This window comes from Musca autumnalis, unplaced genomic scaffold (genome assembly GCF_047663935.1).
Source record: "Musca autumnalis isolate F117 unplaced genomic scaffold, ASM4766393v1 scaffold_4, whole genome shotgun sequence".
NCBI classification, from domain to species: domain Eukaryota; kingdom Metazoa; phylum Arthropoda; class Insecta; order Diptera; family Muscidae; genus Musca; species Musca autumnalis.
Window position 1 is genome coordinate 224,763,101 of NW_027411977.1, and position 15,692 is coordinate 224,778,792.

The 15,692-nt window shown below is 31.3% G+C and overlaps 1 protein-coding gene across 6 annotated transcripts in view; it reads right to left on the reverse strand.

Moving 5' to 3' along the window:
- Window positions 1-15,692, reverse strand: part of Pi3K68D (phosphatidylinositol-4-phosphate 3-kinase catalytic subunit Pi3K68D) — an 86,346-nt gene that overhangs the window by 16,652 nt on the left and 54,002 nt on the right. For all 6 annotated transcript variants that reach the window (XM_073986845.1, XM_073986846.1, XM_073986848.1 and 3 more), the window contains 9 exons: window positions 15,301-15,633; window positions 8,272-8,661; window positions 7,634-8,204; window positions 6,934-7,579; window positions 4,508-4,753; window positions 4,149-4,434; window positions 3,932-4,082; window positions 3,475-3,867; window positions 3,208-3,408 (listed from right to left, as the gene is read on the reverse strand). In XM_073986845.1, the coding sequence (XP_073842946.1) occupies window positions 3,208-3,408; window positions 3,475-3,867; window positions 3,932-4,082; window positions 4,149-4,434; window positions 4,508-4,753; window positions 6,934-7,579; window positions 7,634-8,204; window positions 8,272-8,661; window positions 15,301-15,633 (3,217 nt within the window). The remainder of the gene's footprint in view (window positions 1-3,207; window positions 3,409-3,474; window positions 3,868-3,931; window positions 4,083-4,148; window positions 4,435-4,507; window positions 4,754-6,933; window positions 7,580-7,633; window positions 8,205-8,271; window positions 8,662-15,300; window positions 15,634-15,692) is intronic.

Genomic DNA, 15,692 nt, shown 5'->3' on the forward strand with positions numbered 1-15,692 from the left:
TTTATAGCACCTTTCTGAAAGAAAGGGTGCTTTTATAGCACATTTCTTAAAGAAAGGGTGCTTTTATAGCACCTTTCTTAAAGAAAGCGTAATTTTATAGCACCTTTCTCAAAGAAAGCGTGCTTTTATAGCACCTTTCTCAAAAAAAGGGTGCTTTTATAGCACCTTTCTCAAAGAAAGCGTGCTTTTATAGCACCTTTCTCAAAGAAAGCGTGCTTTTATAGCACCTTTCTGAAAGAAAGGGTGCTTTTATAGCACCTTTCTGAAAGAAAGGGTGCTTTTATAGCACCTTTCTGAAAGAAAGGGTGCTTTTATAGCACCTTTCTGAAAGAAAGGGTGCTTTTATAGCACCTTTCTGAAAGAAAGGGTGCTTTTATAGCACCTTTCTGCTTTTATAGCACCTTTCTGAAAGAAAGGGTGCTTTTATAGCACCTTTCTGAAAGAAAGGGTGCTTTTATAAAACCTTTCTGAAAGAAAGGGTGCTTTTATAGCACCTTTCTGAAAGAAAGGGTGCTTTTATAGCACCTTTCTCAAAGAAAGGGTGCTTTTATAGCACCTTTCTGAAAGAAAGGGTGCCTTTATAGCACCTTTCTGAAAGAAATTGTGCTTTTATAGCACCTTTCTGAAAGAAAGGGTGCTTTTATAGCACCTTTCTGAAAGAAAGGGTGCTTTTATAGCACCTTTCTGAAAGAAAGGGTGCTTTTATAGCACCTTTCTGAAAGAAAGGGTGCTTTTATAGCACCTTTCTAAAAGAAAGGGTGCTTTTATAGCACCTTTCTAAAAGAAAGGGTGCTTTTATAGCACCTTTCTGAAAAAAAGGGTGATTTTATAGCACCTTTCTGAAAGAAAGGGTGCTTTTATAGCGCCTTTCCTAAAGAAAGGGTGCCTTTATAGCACCTTTCCGAAAGAAAGGGTGCCTTTATAGCACCTTTCTCAAAGAAAGGGTGCTTTTATAGCACCTTTCTGAAAGAAAGGTTGCTTTTATAGCACCTTTCTGAAAGAAAGCGTGCTTTTATAGCACCTTTCTGAAAGAAAGGGTGCTTTTATAGCACCTTTCTTAAAGAAAGCGTGCTTTTATAGCACCTTTCTTAAAGAAAGCGTGCTTTTATAGCACCTTTCTTAAAGAAAGCGTGCTTTTATAGCACCTTTCTTAAAGAAAGGGTGCTTTTATAGCACCTTTCTTAAAGAAAGGGTGCTTTTATAGCACCTTTCTTAAAGAAAGGGTGCTTTTATAGCACCTTTCTTAAAGAAAGGGTGCTTTTATAGCACCTTTCTGAAAGAAAGGGTGCTTTTATAGCACCTTTCTCAAAGAAAGGGTGATTTTATAACACCTTTCTTAAAGAAAGGGTGCTTTTATAGCACCTTTCTTAAAGAAAGTGTGCTTTTATAGCACCTTTCTTAAAGAAAGGGTGCTTTTATAACACCTTTCTTAAAGAAAGGGTGCTTTTATAGCACCTTTCTCAAAGAAAGGGTGCTTTTATAGCACCTTTCTGAAAGAAAGGGTGCTTTTATAGCACCTTTCTGAAAGAAAGGGTGCTTTTATAGCACCTTTCTTAAAGAAAGGGTGCTTTTATAGCACCTTTCTTAAAGAAAGGGTGCTTTTATAGCACCTTTCTTAAAGAAAGGGTGCTTTTATAGCACCTTTCTTAAAGAAAGGGTGCTTTTATAGCACCTTTCTCAAAGAAAGGGTGCTTTTATAGCACCTTTCTTAAAGAAAGGGTGCTTTTATAGCACCTTTCTGAAAGAAAGGGTGCTTTTATAGCACTTTTCTGAAAGAAAGGGTGCCTTTATAGCACCTTTCTGAAAGAAAGGGTGCCTTTATAGCACCTTTCTGAAAGAAAGGGTGCTTTTATAGCACCTTTCTGAAAGAAAGGGTGCTTTTATAGCACTTTTCTGAAAGAAAGGGTGCCTTTATAGCACCTTTCTGAAAGAAAGGGTGCCTTTATAGCACCTTTCTGAAAGAAAGGGTGCCTTTATAGCACCTTTCTGAAAGAAAGGGTGCCTTTATAGCACCTTTCTGAAAGAAAGGGTGCCTTTATAGCACCTTTCTGTAAGAAAGGGTGCTTTTATAGCACCTTTCTGAAAGAAAGGGTGCCTTTATAGCACCTTTCTGAAAGAAAGGGTGCCTTTATAGCACCTTTCTGAAAGAAAGGGTGCCTTTATAGCACCTTTCTGAAAGAAAGGGTGCCTTTATAGCACCTTTCTGAAAGAAAGGTTGCCTTTATAGCACCTTTCTGAAAGAAAGGGTGCCTTTATAGCACCTTTCTGAAAGAAAGGGTGCCTTTATAGCACCTTTCTGAAAGAAAGGGTGCCTTTATAGCACCTTTCTGAAAGAAAGGGTGCCTTTATAGCACCTTTCTGAAAGAAAGGGTGCCTTTATAGCACCTTTCTGAAAGAAAGGGTGCCTTTATAGCACCTTTCTGAAAGAAATGGTGCCTTTATAGCACCTTTCTGAAAGAAATGGTGCCTTTATAGCACCTTTCTGAAAGAAATGGTGCCTTTATAGCACCTTTCTGAAAGAAATGGTGCCTTTATAGCACCTTTCTGAAAGAAATGGTGTTCTTATAGCACCTTTCTGAAAGAAAGGGTGTTCTTATAGCACCTTTCTGAAAGAAGGAGTGCTTTTATAGCACCTTTCTGAAAGAAATGGTGTTCTTATTGCACCTTTCTGAAAGAAGGAGTGCTTTTATAGCACCTTTCTGAAAGAAGGAGTGCTTTTATAGCACCTTTCTAAAAGAAAGGGTGCTTTTATAGCATCTTTCTAAAAGAAAGGATGCTTTTATAGCATCTTTCTAAAAGAAAGGATGCTTTTATAGCATCTTTCTAAAAGAAAGGATGCTTTTATAGCAAATTTTTGAAAGAAATTATGCTTTTATAGTACCTTTCTAGAAGAAAGGATGCGTCGTAAGGACCGTTTCTAAAAGAAGGGGTGGTTCTTAAGGACCCTTTCTAAAAGAAAGGATGCGTCTTAAGCACATTTCGGAAAGAAAGGCTGCTTCCAGAGACCCTTTCTGAAAGAAAGGCTGCTTCCAGAGACCCTTTCTGAAAGAAAGGCTGCTTCCAGAGACCCTTTCTGAAAGAAAGGCTGCTTCCAGAGACCCTTTCTGAAGAAAATAATGTTTCCAGAGACCCTTGTGGAAGAAAAGTGGGCTTCTACAGGCCCTTCTGAAAGATATAATTCTGTCCTTAAACTTATTCTCCACTTACCTATGCAATTTAGCCAATGGGAAATGTAAACATAACTTCTGATGGAATTCTGTGAATTCTTTGTATGAACGAAATAGATGAGTAGGATCCTTTTGACCATGGCGGGTTACTTGTAAAATATATGTATAATACTTTTCCATATCGTAGTGTTTTTGACAGCGGACAACCATAACACTTTTTAAGCGGCCATCCTGCTGCATTCTGAAAAAAACAAAGAACACAATTATAATACAACCAAAGAATCCTTGATAACCATTTCCAACTTACGTATATTTCCTAGGAACAAAAGACAACAGCTCTCCATTACCCTCATCATTGGAGAAACGCATTTGTGCTAAATTGTGCAAAAAGAAATTGAATTGTGTGAACCAACTCTTCAGCGAAAATTGTATCATTTTGGCAAATGAGGCTGCCGCCTCAGGATTCGATTGAGAGGGTAGCAGAGCTTTGCGTACATAGGTAACAGCATCGGCTGTTACACCCGGTATGCCGGCAGTGGCCATCAAGGCCAACATATGTAGTAAAAGATCACCGTGTTTGCGTATAATATTAAAGGCACGACAACACAAGTCCACAAAATGATGGAAATCTGTTGAGGGTTTATCACCATTGTTAATGACATAGGCCATGTCGGAGGTTAAGACAAATGGAGTGCGGTCTCTGTAAGGTACACAAATAAGCATTAACTTATAAAGATTATGAAATAAGAGTGTTTACATCATACCTTTTGAAATTGCCAAACATTTGGGCATCACCCAAAAATTTGCCAAAATCAATGTGAAACAGATGACCGGAGGTTTTCAGCATAATATTGTCATTATGTCTATCACAAATGCCCAAGATATAAGTAGCTACACTATAACCAGCACAGGAAACTGCAGAGCAAACAAAAACACACACATTAAATGAAAAGAAAATTTAAACCTTTATTTTATACCTACCCGTAAAATTCTTTACCGCCCTTTGATATTCCAATTGACTGGGATTTTGTTTGGCCAACCATTCGGCAATTGGACGATCTTTAAAGGAACCCGTTAAACCATATTCAACTTGAATTTTCCTCAGAGTTTCTGCATCAGAAACCAATTCAATCATTCCCTTCTTATAGCCGGTGGGTACACAGTTGAAGGTGACAATTTTCAAATCTAAACCTTCGGCAAGCCACATTTTATTCATAACCCGTATCAGTTGAATGGTCAACATGTCCTGTTGTAAATCATCACCAGACTAAAGGAAGAAAGAGAGAGAGACACACAAACTTTACAATAACTTCCGGGGATATGTGTGAATGAAAACTTACCTTAAATATGGCAGGTAGAGGTTCATTATCTGGACCCACAAAGGAAATTTTCAATGGCAATGTATTCGAATTGAAGTAGCTACAATTGCGTACATTTACACCACTAACTTCCAGCTCTGGACCTAAAGGCAAAGAGGTGTGCTTATCCAAAAGCTCTTGGTTTATTTTATCCATGCCACTGCACAAGAATTGCTGACGCATGGCCTCCTTAGCCTCTTTGACTTTTTCAGCAGTATTGGCAAGATTCTGGAAAAGGAAGGGAGGGAAGGAATTATTGGAACAAATATTTTACTCGTTCTCTATATAGAAGACGACCTCATTAGCCTCCTAGGTTTAAACGACGGTCTCATTGGTTGTCCTCTGTACAGAAGAAGACCTCAACGGTCGTCCTCTGTGTAGAAGACAACCTCAGTGGTCGTCCTCTGTATAGAAGACAACCTCAATGGTCGTCCTCTGTATAGGAGACGACCTCAATTGTCGTCCTCTGTATAGAATACGACCTCCGTCTTCGTCCTCTGTATAGAAGACGACCTCAGTGGTGGTCCTCTGTATAGTGGTAGTCCTCTGTGTAGAAGACGACCACAATGGTCGTCCTCTGTGTAGAAGACGACCACAATGGTCGTCCTCTGTATAAAAGACGACCACAATGGTCGTCCTATGTATAGAAGACGACCTCCGTGGTCTTCCTCTATATAAAAGACGACCTACGTGATCGTCCTCTGTACAGAAGAGGACCTCAGTGGTCGCCCTCTGTATAGTGGTAGTCCTCTGTGTAGAAGACGACCTCAGTGGTGGTCCTCTGTATAGTGGTAGTCCTCTGTGTAGAAGACGACCACAATGGTCGTCCTCTGTATAGAAGACGACCACAATGGTCGTCCTCTGTATAGAAGACGAACACAATGGTCGTCCTCTGTATAGAAGACGTCCTCATTGGTCGTTCTCTCTAAAGAAGACGACCTCATACGTCATCCTCTCTATAGAAGACAACTTCATACGCCCTTTTTATAGAAGACGACCTCATTGGTCGTTCTCTATTTAGAATACAATCTCGTCCTCTATACAGAAGACGACTTCATAAGTCATCCACTCTATAGAAGACGACTTCATAAGTCATCCTCTCTATAGAAGACGACTTCATACGTCATCCTCTCTATAGAACCCGACTTGGTACGTCATCCTCTCCTTAAAAGACGACCTCAAATGTCGTCCTCTCTAAAGAAGACGACTTCAATGGTCGTCCTCTGTCTGTACAGAAGACGACTTTATAGGTTGTACTGTGTATAGAAGACGATTTCAATGCCCGTCCTCTGTAAAAAAGACGGCCTCATTGGTTGTCCTTTGTATAGAAAACGTTCTCAGTGGTCGTCCTCTGTATAGAATACGACCTCAATAGTCGTCCTCTTATTAGAAGGCGACAGCATTGGTCGTCCTTTCTATAGAAGACGACCTCATTGGTCGTTCTCTCTGTAGAATACGACCTCATTGGTCGTTCTCTCTAAAGAAGACGACCTCATACGTCATCCTCTCTATAGAAGACGTCCTCATTGGTCACCCTCTACTTAGAATACAACCTCGTCCTCTATACAGAAGACAACCTCAAATGTCGTGCTCTCTAAAGAAGACGGCTTTAATGGTCGTCGTTTCTATAGAGGATGACCTCTCTATAGAATACGACCTCAATGGTCGTCCTCTATATAGAATACAACCTAGTCCTTATACAGAAGACTACTTCATAAGTCATCCTCTCTATAGAAGACGACCTCAAATGTCGTCCTCTCTGAAGAAGACGACCTCAATAGTCGTCCTCTGATAAAAAGGTGACCTCATTGGCCGTCCTTTCTATAGAAGACGACCTCATTGGTCGTTCTCTCTGTAGAATACGACCTCATTGGCCGTTCTCTCTAAAGAAGACGACCTCATTGGTCGTTCTCTCTAAAGAAAACGACCACATACGACCTCAATGGCCGTCTTCTGTATAGAAGACTACCTCAATGGTCGTCCTCTGTATAGAAGACAACATCATTGGTCGTCCTCTGTATAGAATACGACCTCATTGTTCGATCTTTCTCTAGAAGATGAACTCATTGGTCGTTCTCTCTATAGAAGACGAACTCAATGGGCGTCCTCTATATAGAATACAACCTCGTCCTCTATACAGAAGACGACTTCATAAGTCATCCTCTCTATAGAAGACGACCTCAATGATCGTCCTCTCTATAGGAGACGACCTCAATGGTCGTCCTCTTTTTACAAGACGACCTCAGTAGTCGTCCTCTGTATAAAAGACGACCTCAGTAGTCGTCCTCTGCATAAAATACGACCTCGTTGGTCGTCCTCTGTATAGACGACGATCTCATTTGCCGTTTCTTTATACAAGGTGGCCAAGAGGTCTTGTCTTATCCATTTTCTTTCATTTCCAAACTTACCCTACACATTAGATTCTGCAACAGGAACCTCTCCGATAGCTTTTCTCCACAAATAGCCAGCAAAGCTCTCAGCATCATTTTATTACGACGATGATAGCGTGCCTGTGTCACCAAAGATTCATCAATTTCTGCAGCACTTGCCGAGGTGGAGTCAATGGAATTTTGTGGTCCATCTCCGGGCAGACTATGGACCAGCAACCAATACATATGATGAGCAATTCGGGGTGATTCCAATGACTTACACAGTAAGAAACGTGCCATTGCCGATGCTTCATAGGTATCATGTTTAAGGGCCTGTATCAGCTGTGGCAAATAATCCACCAGCTGATCATTGGGTAACTGGGATATCCATTCTACGGCTTTTTGTCGTACTTTAGCATCAGGATAACGTGGTAATAACAATTCTAAGGCTTGCAGGGGGGCCAAGGGGGTCCAAGAGTATAGGAGCGAATGTAAATCCATAAGACTGGCGTAATCCCAACTATGGGCAGCATGTAATACCTTGGGTAAGGCGTGAGGGATATTTTGTAAATATAAACGTTTTTCCCAGAACACTTCACGTTTATCACTGGCTCCCGGGTAACCTTGATCGGCTGTGTCCAGCAGTTCTTGTTGTAGATTTGTGTCCAACGAATTGAAATCGTATCTAAAGAGAAGAGGAATTTATAATTTATCCTTCAGGGTTTGTTGCAGAACTTACCTTGGAGCTGGTGTTGGATTTTCCACCGGTTCCGGAAATTGTATTCTACCACCATATGGTGGTATTTCAATGCTCAAAACCGGACAAAAATCTGGCTGAGGATGACAACCTTTTGCTGGCGCAGGACACAAAAACTTATCAGCCGTTGCTGGCCACATGGAGAGTAGGTACGAACCACAAATCATCTCCCGCTTGTAGTCGAAGAGCTGTATTGCACACCAACCTAATTCAGTATTGATTTGACTTCTTTCATTATTTTCGCTGCCATTGTTGGGTTCATTCTCAGCCAATTGGGTACCGTAGAGGACAAACACCAAACGAGCCTCACGCGGCAAAGTGCAAATGGGATTTTTGTCAAACGTCAACCAAGAGGAGAATTTCAGGCGAGCAAATAAACCACCTAAGGTATCATTGGAACACTTTGTAACTACCGGTTCTGAGATCAAACGTGTACCGTAGTTTATGTGTACAGCCAAGGAATAACTATCGTATTTCCACAAAGGTGGAGGACGATGTAAACAATTAATGCTGACCACAACCGGCTTCGAAACACAGGAGACGTGAATGGGAGCTGCAACAACAAGAAGAAGAAGAATGTGATTAATCCTAAACACCCAAAATTGAGGTTATTAACTTACTTATCGAATATTCAATGGTCTTGACAGAGAATCCAACTCTAAACACATTGGAATATAATTCTACCAACTCCTGGACAGCATCCCGCAGTTTATTACACTTTAATTTTATTTGTTCTAAATTGGAACGTGGCCTTAAACACACCTCGGCATAATCTCCACAATCGTTGACAATCTCTGGATTCCCCGTGGTGGAGGTATATTTAATTTGACTTTCTTCACAAATATGTTTTAGCTGATCAACACATTCCGCCAATTCCAACGTATCAATGGAGCCCAATAAGGCACATATGGCTTTGACACCCTGCACAACTCCCGAACACGATAAGACACTGCGTGAGGAAGTATCAGCGGCTGCCGATTGCAGTTTATCTATTTCATTTTCAAGGGTTTCTGAAAAAAAGCAAAAGAAAAATATTTTTAAAAGTCTACCACGATTATTGGAAAAATATTTTTTCCAAATCCACGATTATTGGAAAAATATTTTTTCCAAATCCACGATTATTGGAAAAATATTTTTTCCAAATCCACGATTATTGGAAAAATATTTTTTCCAAATCCACGATTATTGGAAAAAATATTTTTTCCAAATCCACGATTATTGGAAAAATATTTTTTCCAAATCCACGATTATTGGAAAAATATTTCTTTAAAAACTCCACGATTATTGGAAAAATATTTTTTAAAAAATCCACGTTTATTGTAGAAATATTTTTTTAAAAAACCCACGATTATTGGGAAAATATTTTTTTTAAAAAATCCACGTTTATTGTAGAAATATTTTTTAAAAAATCCACGTTTATTGTAGAAATATTTTTTAAAAAATCCACGTTTATTGTAGAAATATTTTTTAAAAAATCCACGTTTATTGTAGAAATATTTTTTAAAAAATCCACGTTTATTGTAGAAATATTTTTTAAAAAATCCACGTTTATTGTAGAAATATTTTTTAAAAAATCCACGTTTATTGTAGAAATATTTTTTAAAAAATCCACGTTTATTGTAGAAATATTTTTTAAAAAATCCACGTTTATTGTAGAAATATTTTTTAAAAAATCCACGTTTATTGTAGAAATATTTTTTAAAAAATCCACGTTTATTGTAGAAATATTTTTTAAAAAATCCACGTTTATTGTAGAAATATTTTTTAAAAAATCCACGTTTATTGTAGAAATATTTTTTTTAAAAATCCACGTTTATTGTAGAAATATTTTTTTTAAAAATCCACGTTTATTGTAGAAATATTTTTTAAAAAATCCACGTTTACTGTAGAAATATTTTTTTTTAAAAATCCCCGTTTATTGTAGAAATATTTTTTTAAAAAATCCACGTTTATTGTAGAAATATTTCTTAAAAAATCCACGTTTATTGCAGAAATATATTTTAAAAAATCCACGTTTATTGTAGAAGTATTTTTTAAAAAATCCACGTTTATTGTAGAAATATTTTATTAAAAAATCCACGTTTATTGTAGAAATATTTTTTTAAAAAATCCACGTTTATTGTAGAAATATTTTTTAAAAAATCCACGTTTATTGTAGAAATATTTTTTAAAAAATCCATGTTTATTGTAGAAATATTTTTTAAACAATCCACGTTTATTGGAGAAATATTTTTTAAAAAATCCACGTTTATTGTAGAAATATTTCTTAAAAAATCCACGTTTATTGTAGAAATATTTTTTAAAAAATCCACGATTATTGGGAAAATATTTTTTTTAAAAAATCCACGTTTATTGTAGAAATATTTTTTAAAAAATCCACGTTTATTGTAGAAATATTTTTTAAAAAAATCCACGTTTATTGTAGAAATATTTTTTAAAAAATCCACGTTTATTGTAGAAACATTTTTTAAAAAATCCACGTTTATTGTAGAAATATTTTTTAAAAAAATCCACGTTTATTGTAGAAATATTTTTTAAAAAATCCACGTTTATTGTAGAAATATTTTTTAAAAAATCCACGTTTATTGTAGAAATATTTTTTAAAAAATCCACTTTTATTGTAGAAATATTTTTTAAAAAATCCACGTTTATTGTAGAAATATTTTTTAAAAAATCCACGTTTATTGTAGAAATATTTTTTAAAAAATCCACGTTTATTGTAGAAATATTTTTTAAAAAAAATCCACGTTTATTGTAGAAATATTTTTTAAAAAAAATCCACGTTTATTGTAGAAATATTTTTTAAAAAATCCACGTTTATTGTAGAAATATTTTTTAAAAAATCCACGTTTATTGAAGAAATTTTTTTTAAAAAATCCACGTTTATTGTAGAAATATTTTTTAAAAAATCCACGTTTATTGTAGAAATATTTTTTAAAAAATCCACGTTTATTGTAGAAATATTTTTTAAAAATCCACGTTTATTGTAGAAATATTTTTTAAAAAATCCACGTTTATTGTAGAAATATTTTTTAAAAAATCCACGTTTATTGTAGAAATATTTTTTAAAAATCCACGTTTATTGTAGAAATATTTTTTAAAAAATCCACGTTTATTGTAGAAATATTTTTTAAAAAATCCACGTTTATTGTAGAAATATTTTTTAAAAAATCCACGTTTATTGTAGAAATATTTTTTAAAAAATCCACGTTTATTGTAGAAATATTTTTTAAAAAATCCACGTTTATTGTAGAAAGATTTTTTAAAAAATCCACGTTTATTGTAGAAATATTTTTTAAAAAATCCACGTTTATTGTAGAAATATTTTTTAAAAAATCCACGATTATTGTAGAAATATTTTTTAAAAAATCCACGATTATTGGAAAAATATTTCTTTAAAAAATCCACGATTATTGTAGAAATATTTTTTAAAAAATCCACGTTTATTGTAGAAATATTTTTTAAAAAATCCACGTTTATTGTAGAAATATTTTTTAAAAAATCCACGTTTATTGTAGAAATATTTTTTAAAAAATCCACTTTTATTGTAGAAATATTTTTTAAAAAATCCACTTTTATTGTAGAAATATTTTTTAAAAAATCCACTTTTATTGTAGAAATATTTTTTAAAAAATCCACGTTTATTGTAGAAATATTTTTTAAAAAATCCACGTTTATTGTAGAAAATTTTTTTAAAAAAAAATACGTTTATTGTAGAAATATTTTTTAAAAAATCCACGTTTATTGTAGAAATATTTTTTTAAAAAATACACTTTTATTGTAGAAATATTTTTTAAAAAAATCCACGTTTATTGTAGAAATATTTTTTAAAAAATCCACGTTTATTGTAGAAATATTTTTTAAAAAATCCACGTTTATTGTAGAAATATTTTTTAAAAAATCCACGTTTATTGTAGAAATATTTTTTAAAAAATCCACGTTTATTGTAGAAATATTTTTTAAAAAAATCCACGTTTATTGTAGAAATATTTTTTAAAAAATCCACGTTTATTGTAGAAATATTTTTTAAAAAAAATTACGTTTATTGTAGAAATATTTTTTAAAAAATCCACTTTTATTGTAGAAATATTTTTTAAAAAAATCCACGTTTATTGTAGAAATATTTTTTAAAAAATCCACGTTTATTGTAGAAATATTTTTTAAAAAATCCACGTTTATTGTAGAAATATTTTTTAAAAAATCCACGTTTATTGTAGAAATATTTTTTAAAAAATCCACGTTTATTGTAGAAATATTTTTTAAAAAAATCCTCGTTTATTGTAGAAATATTTTTTAAAAAATCCACGTTTATTGTAGAAATATTTTTTAAAAAAATCCACGTTTATTGTAGAAATATTTTTTAAAAAATCCACGTTTATTGTAGAAATATTTTTTAAAAAATCCACGTTTATTGTAGAAAATTTTTTAAAAAAAAATACGTTTATTGTAGAAATATTTTTTAAAAAATCCACGTTTATTGTAGAAATATTTTTTTAAAAAATACACTTTTATTGTAGAAATATTTTTTAAAAAAATCCACGTTTATTGTAGAAATATTTTTTAAAAAATCCACGTTTATTGTAGAAATATTTTTTAAAAATCCACGTTTATTGTAGAAATATTTTTTAAAAAATCCACGTTTATTGTAGAAATATTTTTTAAAAAATCCACGTTTATTGTAGAAATATTTTTTAAAAAATCCACGTTTATTGTAGAAATATTTTTTAAAAAATCCACGTTTATTGTAGAAATATTTTTTAAAAAAAATTACGTTTATTGTAGAAATATTTTTTAAAAAATCCACTTTTATTGTAGAAATATTTTTTAAAAAAATCCACGTTTATTGTAGAAATATTTTTTAAAAAATCCACGTTTATTGTAGAAACATTTTTTAAAAAATCCACGTTTATTGTAGAAATATTTTTTAAAAAATCCACTTTTATTGTAGAAATATTTTTTAAAAAAATCCACGTTTATTGTAGAAATATTTTTTAAAAAATCCACGTTTATTGTAGAAATATTTTTTAAAAAATCCACGTTTATTGTAGAAATATTTTTTAAAAAATCCACGTTTATTGTAGAAATATTTTTTAAAAAAAAATCCACGTTTATTGTAGAAATATTTTTTAAAAAATCCACGTTTATTGTAGAAATATTTTTTAAAAAATCCACGTTTATTGAAGAAATTTTTTTTAAAAAATCCACGTTTATTGTAGAAATATTTTTTAAAAAATCCACGTTTATTGTAGAAATATTTTTTAAAAAATCCACGTTTATTGTAGAAATATTTTTTAAAAAATCCACGTTTATTGTAGAAATATTTTTTAAAAAATCCACGTTTATTGTAGAAATATTTTTTAAAAAATCCACGTTTATTGTAGAAATATTTTTTAAAAAATCCACGTTTATTGTAGAAATATTTTTTAAAAAATCCACGTTTATTGTAGAAATATTTTTTAAAAAATCCACGTTTATTGTAGAAATATTTTTTAAAAAATCCACGTTTATTGTAGAAATATTTTTTAAAAAATCCACGTTTATTGTAGAAAGATTTTTTAAAAAATCCACGTTTATTGTAGAAATATTTTTTAAAAAATCCACGTTTATTGTAGAAATATTTTTTAAAAAAATCCACGTTTATTGTAGAAATATTTTTTAAAAAATCCACGTTTATTGTAGAAATATTTTTTAAAAAATCCACGTTTATTGTAGAAATATTTTTTAAAAAATCCACGTTTATTGTAGAAATATTTTTTAAAAAATCCACGTTTATTGTAGAAATATTTTTTAAAAAATCCACGTTTATTGTAGAAATATTTTTTAAAAAATCCACATTTATTGTAGAAATATTTTTTAAAAAATCCACGTTTATTGTAGAAATATTTTTTAAAAAATCCACGTTTATTGTAGAAATATTTTTTAAAAAATCCACGTTTATTGTAGAAATATTTTTTAAAAAATCCACGTTTATTGTAGAAATATTTTTTAAAAAATCCACGTTTATTGTAGAAATATTTTTTAAAAAATCCACGTTTATTGTAGAAATATTTTTTAAAAAATCCACGTTTATTGTAGAAATATTTTTTAAAAAAATCCACGTTTATTGTAGAAATATTTTTTAAAAAATCCACGTTTATTGTAGAAATATTTTTTTAAAAAATCCACGTTTATTGTAGAAATATTTTTTAAAAAATCCACGTTTATTGTAGAAATATTTTTTAAAAAATCCACGTTTATTGTAGAAATATTTTTTAAAAAATCCACGTTTATTGTAGAAATATTTTTTAAAAAATCCACGTTTATTGTAGAAATATTTTTTAAAAAATCCACGTTTATTGTAGAAATATTTTTTAAAAAATCCACATTTATTGTAGAAATATTTTTTAAAAAATCCACGTTTATTGTAGAAATATTTTTTAAAAAATCCACGTTTATTGTAGAAATATTTTTTAAAAAAATCCACGTTTATTGTAGAAATATTTTTTAAAAAATCCACGTTTATTGTAGAAATATTTTTTTAAAAAATCCACGTTTATTGTAGAAATATTTTTTAAAAAATCCACGTTTATTGTAGAAATATTTTTTAAAAAATCCACGTTTATTGTAGAAATATTTTTTAAAAAATCCACGTTTATTGTAGAAATATTTTTTAAAAAATCCACGTTTATTGTAGAAATATTTTTTAAAAAATCCACGTTTATTGTAGAAATATTTTTTAAAAAATCCACATTTATTGTAGAAATATTTTTTAAAAAATCCACGTTTATTGTAGAAATATTTTTTAAAAAATCCACGTTTATTGTAGAAATATTTTTTAAAAAATCCACGTTTATTGTAGAAATATTTTTTAAAAAATCCACGTTTATTGTAGAAATATTTTTTAAAAAATCCACGTTTATTGTAGAAATATTTTTTAAAAAATCCACGTTTATTGTAGAAATATTTTTTAAAAAATCCACGTTTATTGTAGAAATATTTTTTTAAAAAATCCACGATTATTGGAAAAATATTTCTTTAAAAAATCGACGTTTATTGTAGAAATATTTTTTAAAAAATCCACGTTTATTGTAGAAATATTTTTTAAAAAATCCACGTTTATTGTAGAAATATTTTTTAAAAAATCCACGTTTATTGTAGAAATATTTTTAAAAAAAATCCACGTTTATTGTAGAAATTTTTTTTAAAAAATCCACGTTTATTGTAGAAATATTTTTTAAAAAATCCACGTTTATTGTAGAAATATTTTTTAAAAAATCCACGTTTATTGTAGAAATATTTTTTAAAAAATCCACGTTTATTGTAGAAATATTTTTTTCAAAAAAATCATCGATTATTGGAAAAAGTATTTTTTATCGGAAAATATTTTTGAAAAAACCAAGTTTATTGGAAAATAATTTTTAAAAAATCAAAGTTTATTGGAAAAACATTTTTTTAAAAATTCACGCTTATTGGAAAAATACTTTTTAAAAAATCCAGGATTTTTGAAAAAAATATTTTTTAAAAAATCCTCGATTATTGGAAAAATATTTTTTAAAAAATCCACGTTTATTGAAAAAATATTTTTTTTTAAATAATTCAATAAACGTATTGGAATAATATTTTTAAAAAAAAAACTGTCCCTCTTTCTATTTGTCTCTCTCTATCCTTACCTATTAATATCATCATATGATCGTAAGTAATTGTGGTGGCCGTTTCATTGGGCAACACATCCTCCGGCCTCAGATCCATATCATTCATATCGTCACGCTGGGTGCGGGCAATGACTTGCATATTTTCCCGGCTCTTCAGGCACAGACCCAATTGTACATCTTTTTCAAGTTTTAAACTATTGTGAACACATTCCAATTGACTTAATTTTGAGGTATTGGCTAGCCATTCGGACAGGCCAATGGGTTTGACGGCATAATCATTAACCGAACCACGTATTTGACCTTCCAGGGAGCAAAATGCTTGGCTAATGACCAGTTCCACGGGGGTATTAACTAAAAACAAAGCAAAGGGTTATTAAAAAGGGTTTTTAAAGAGTATCGCAGTCTCAAAC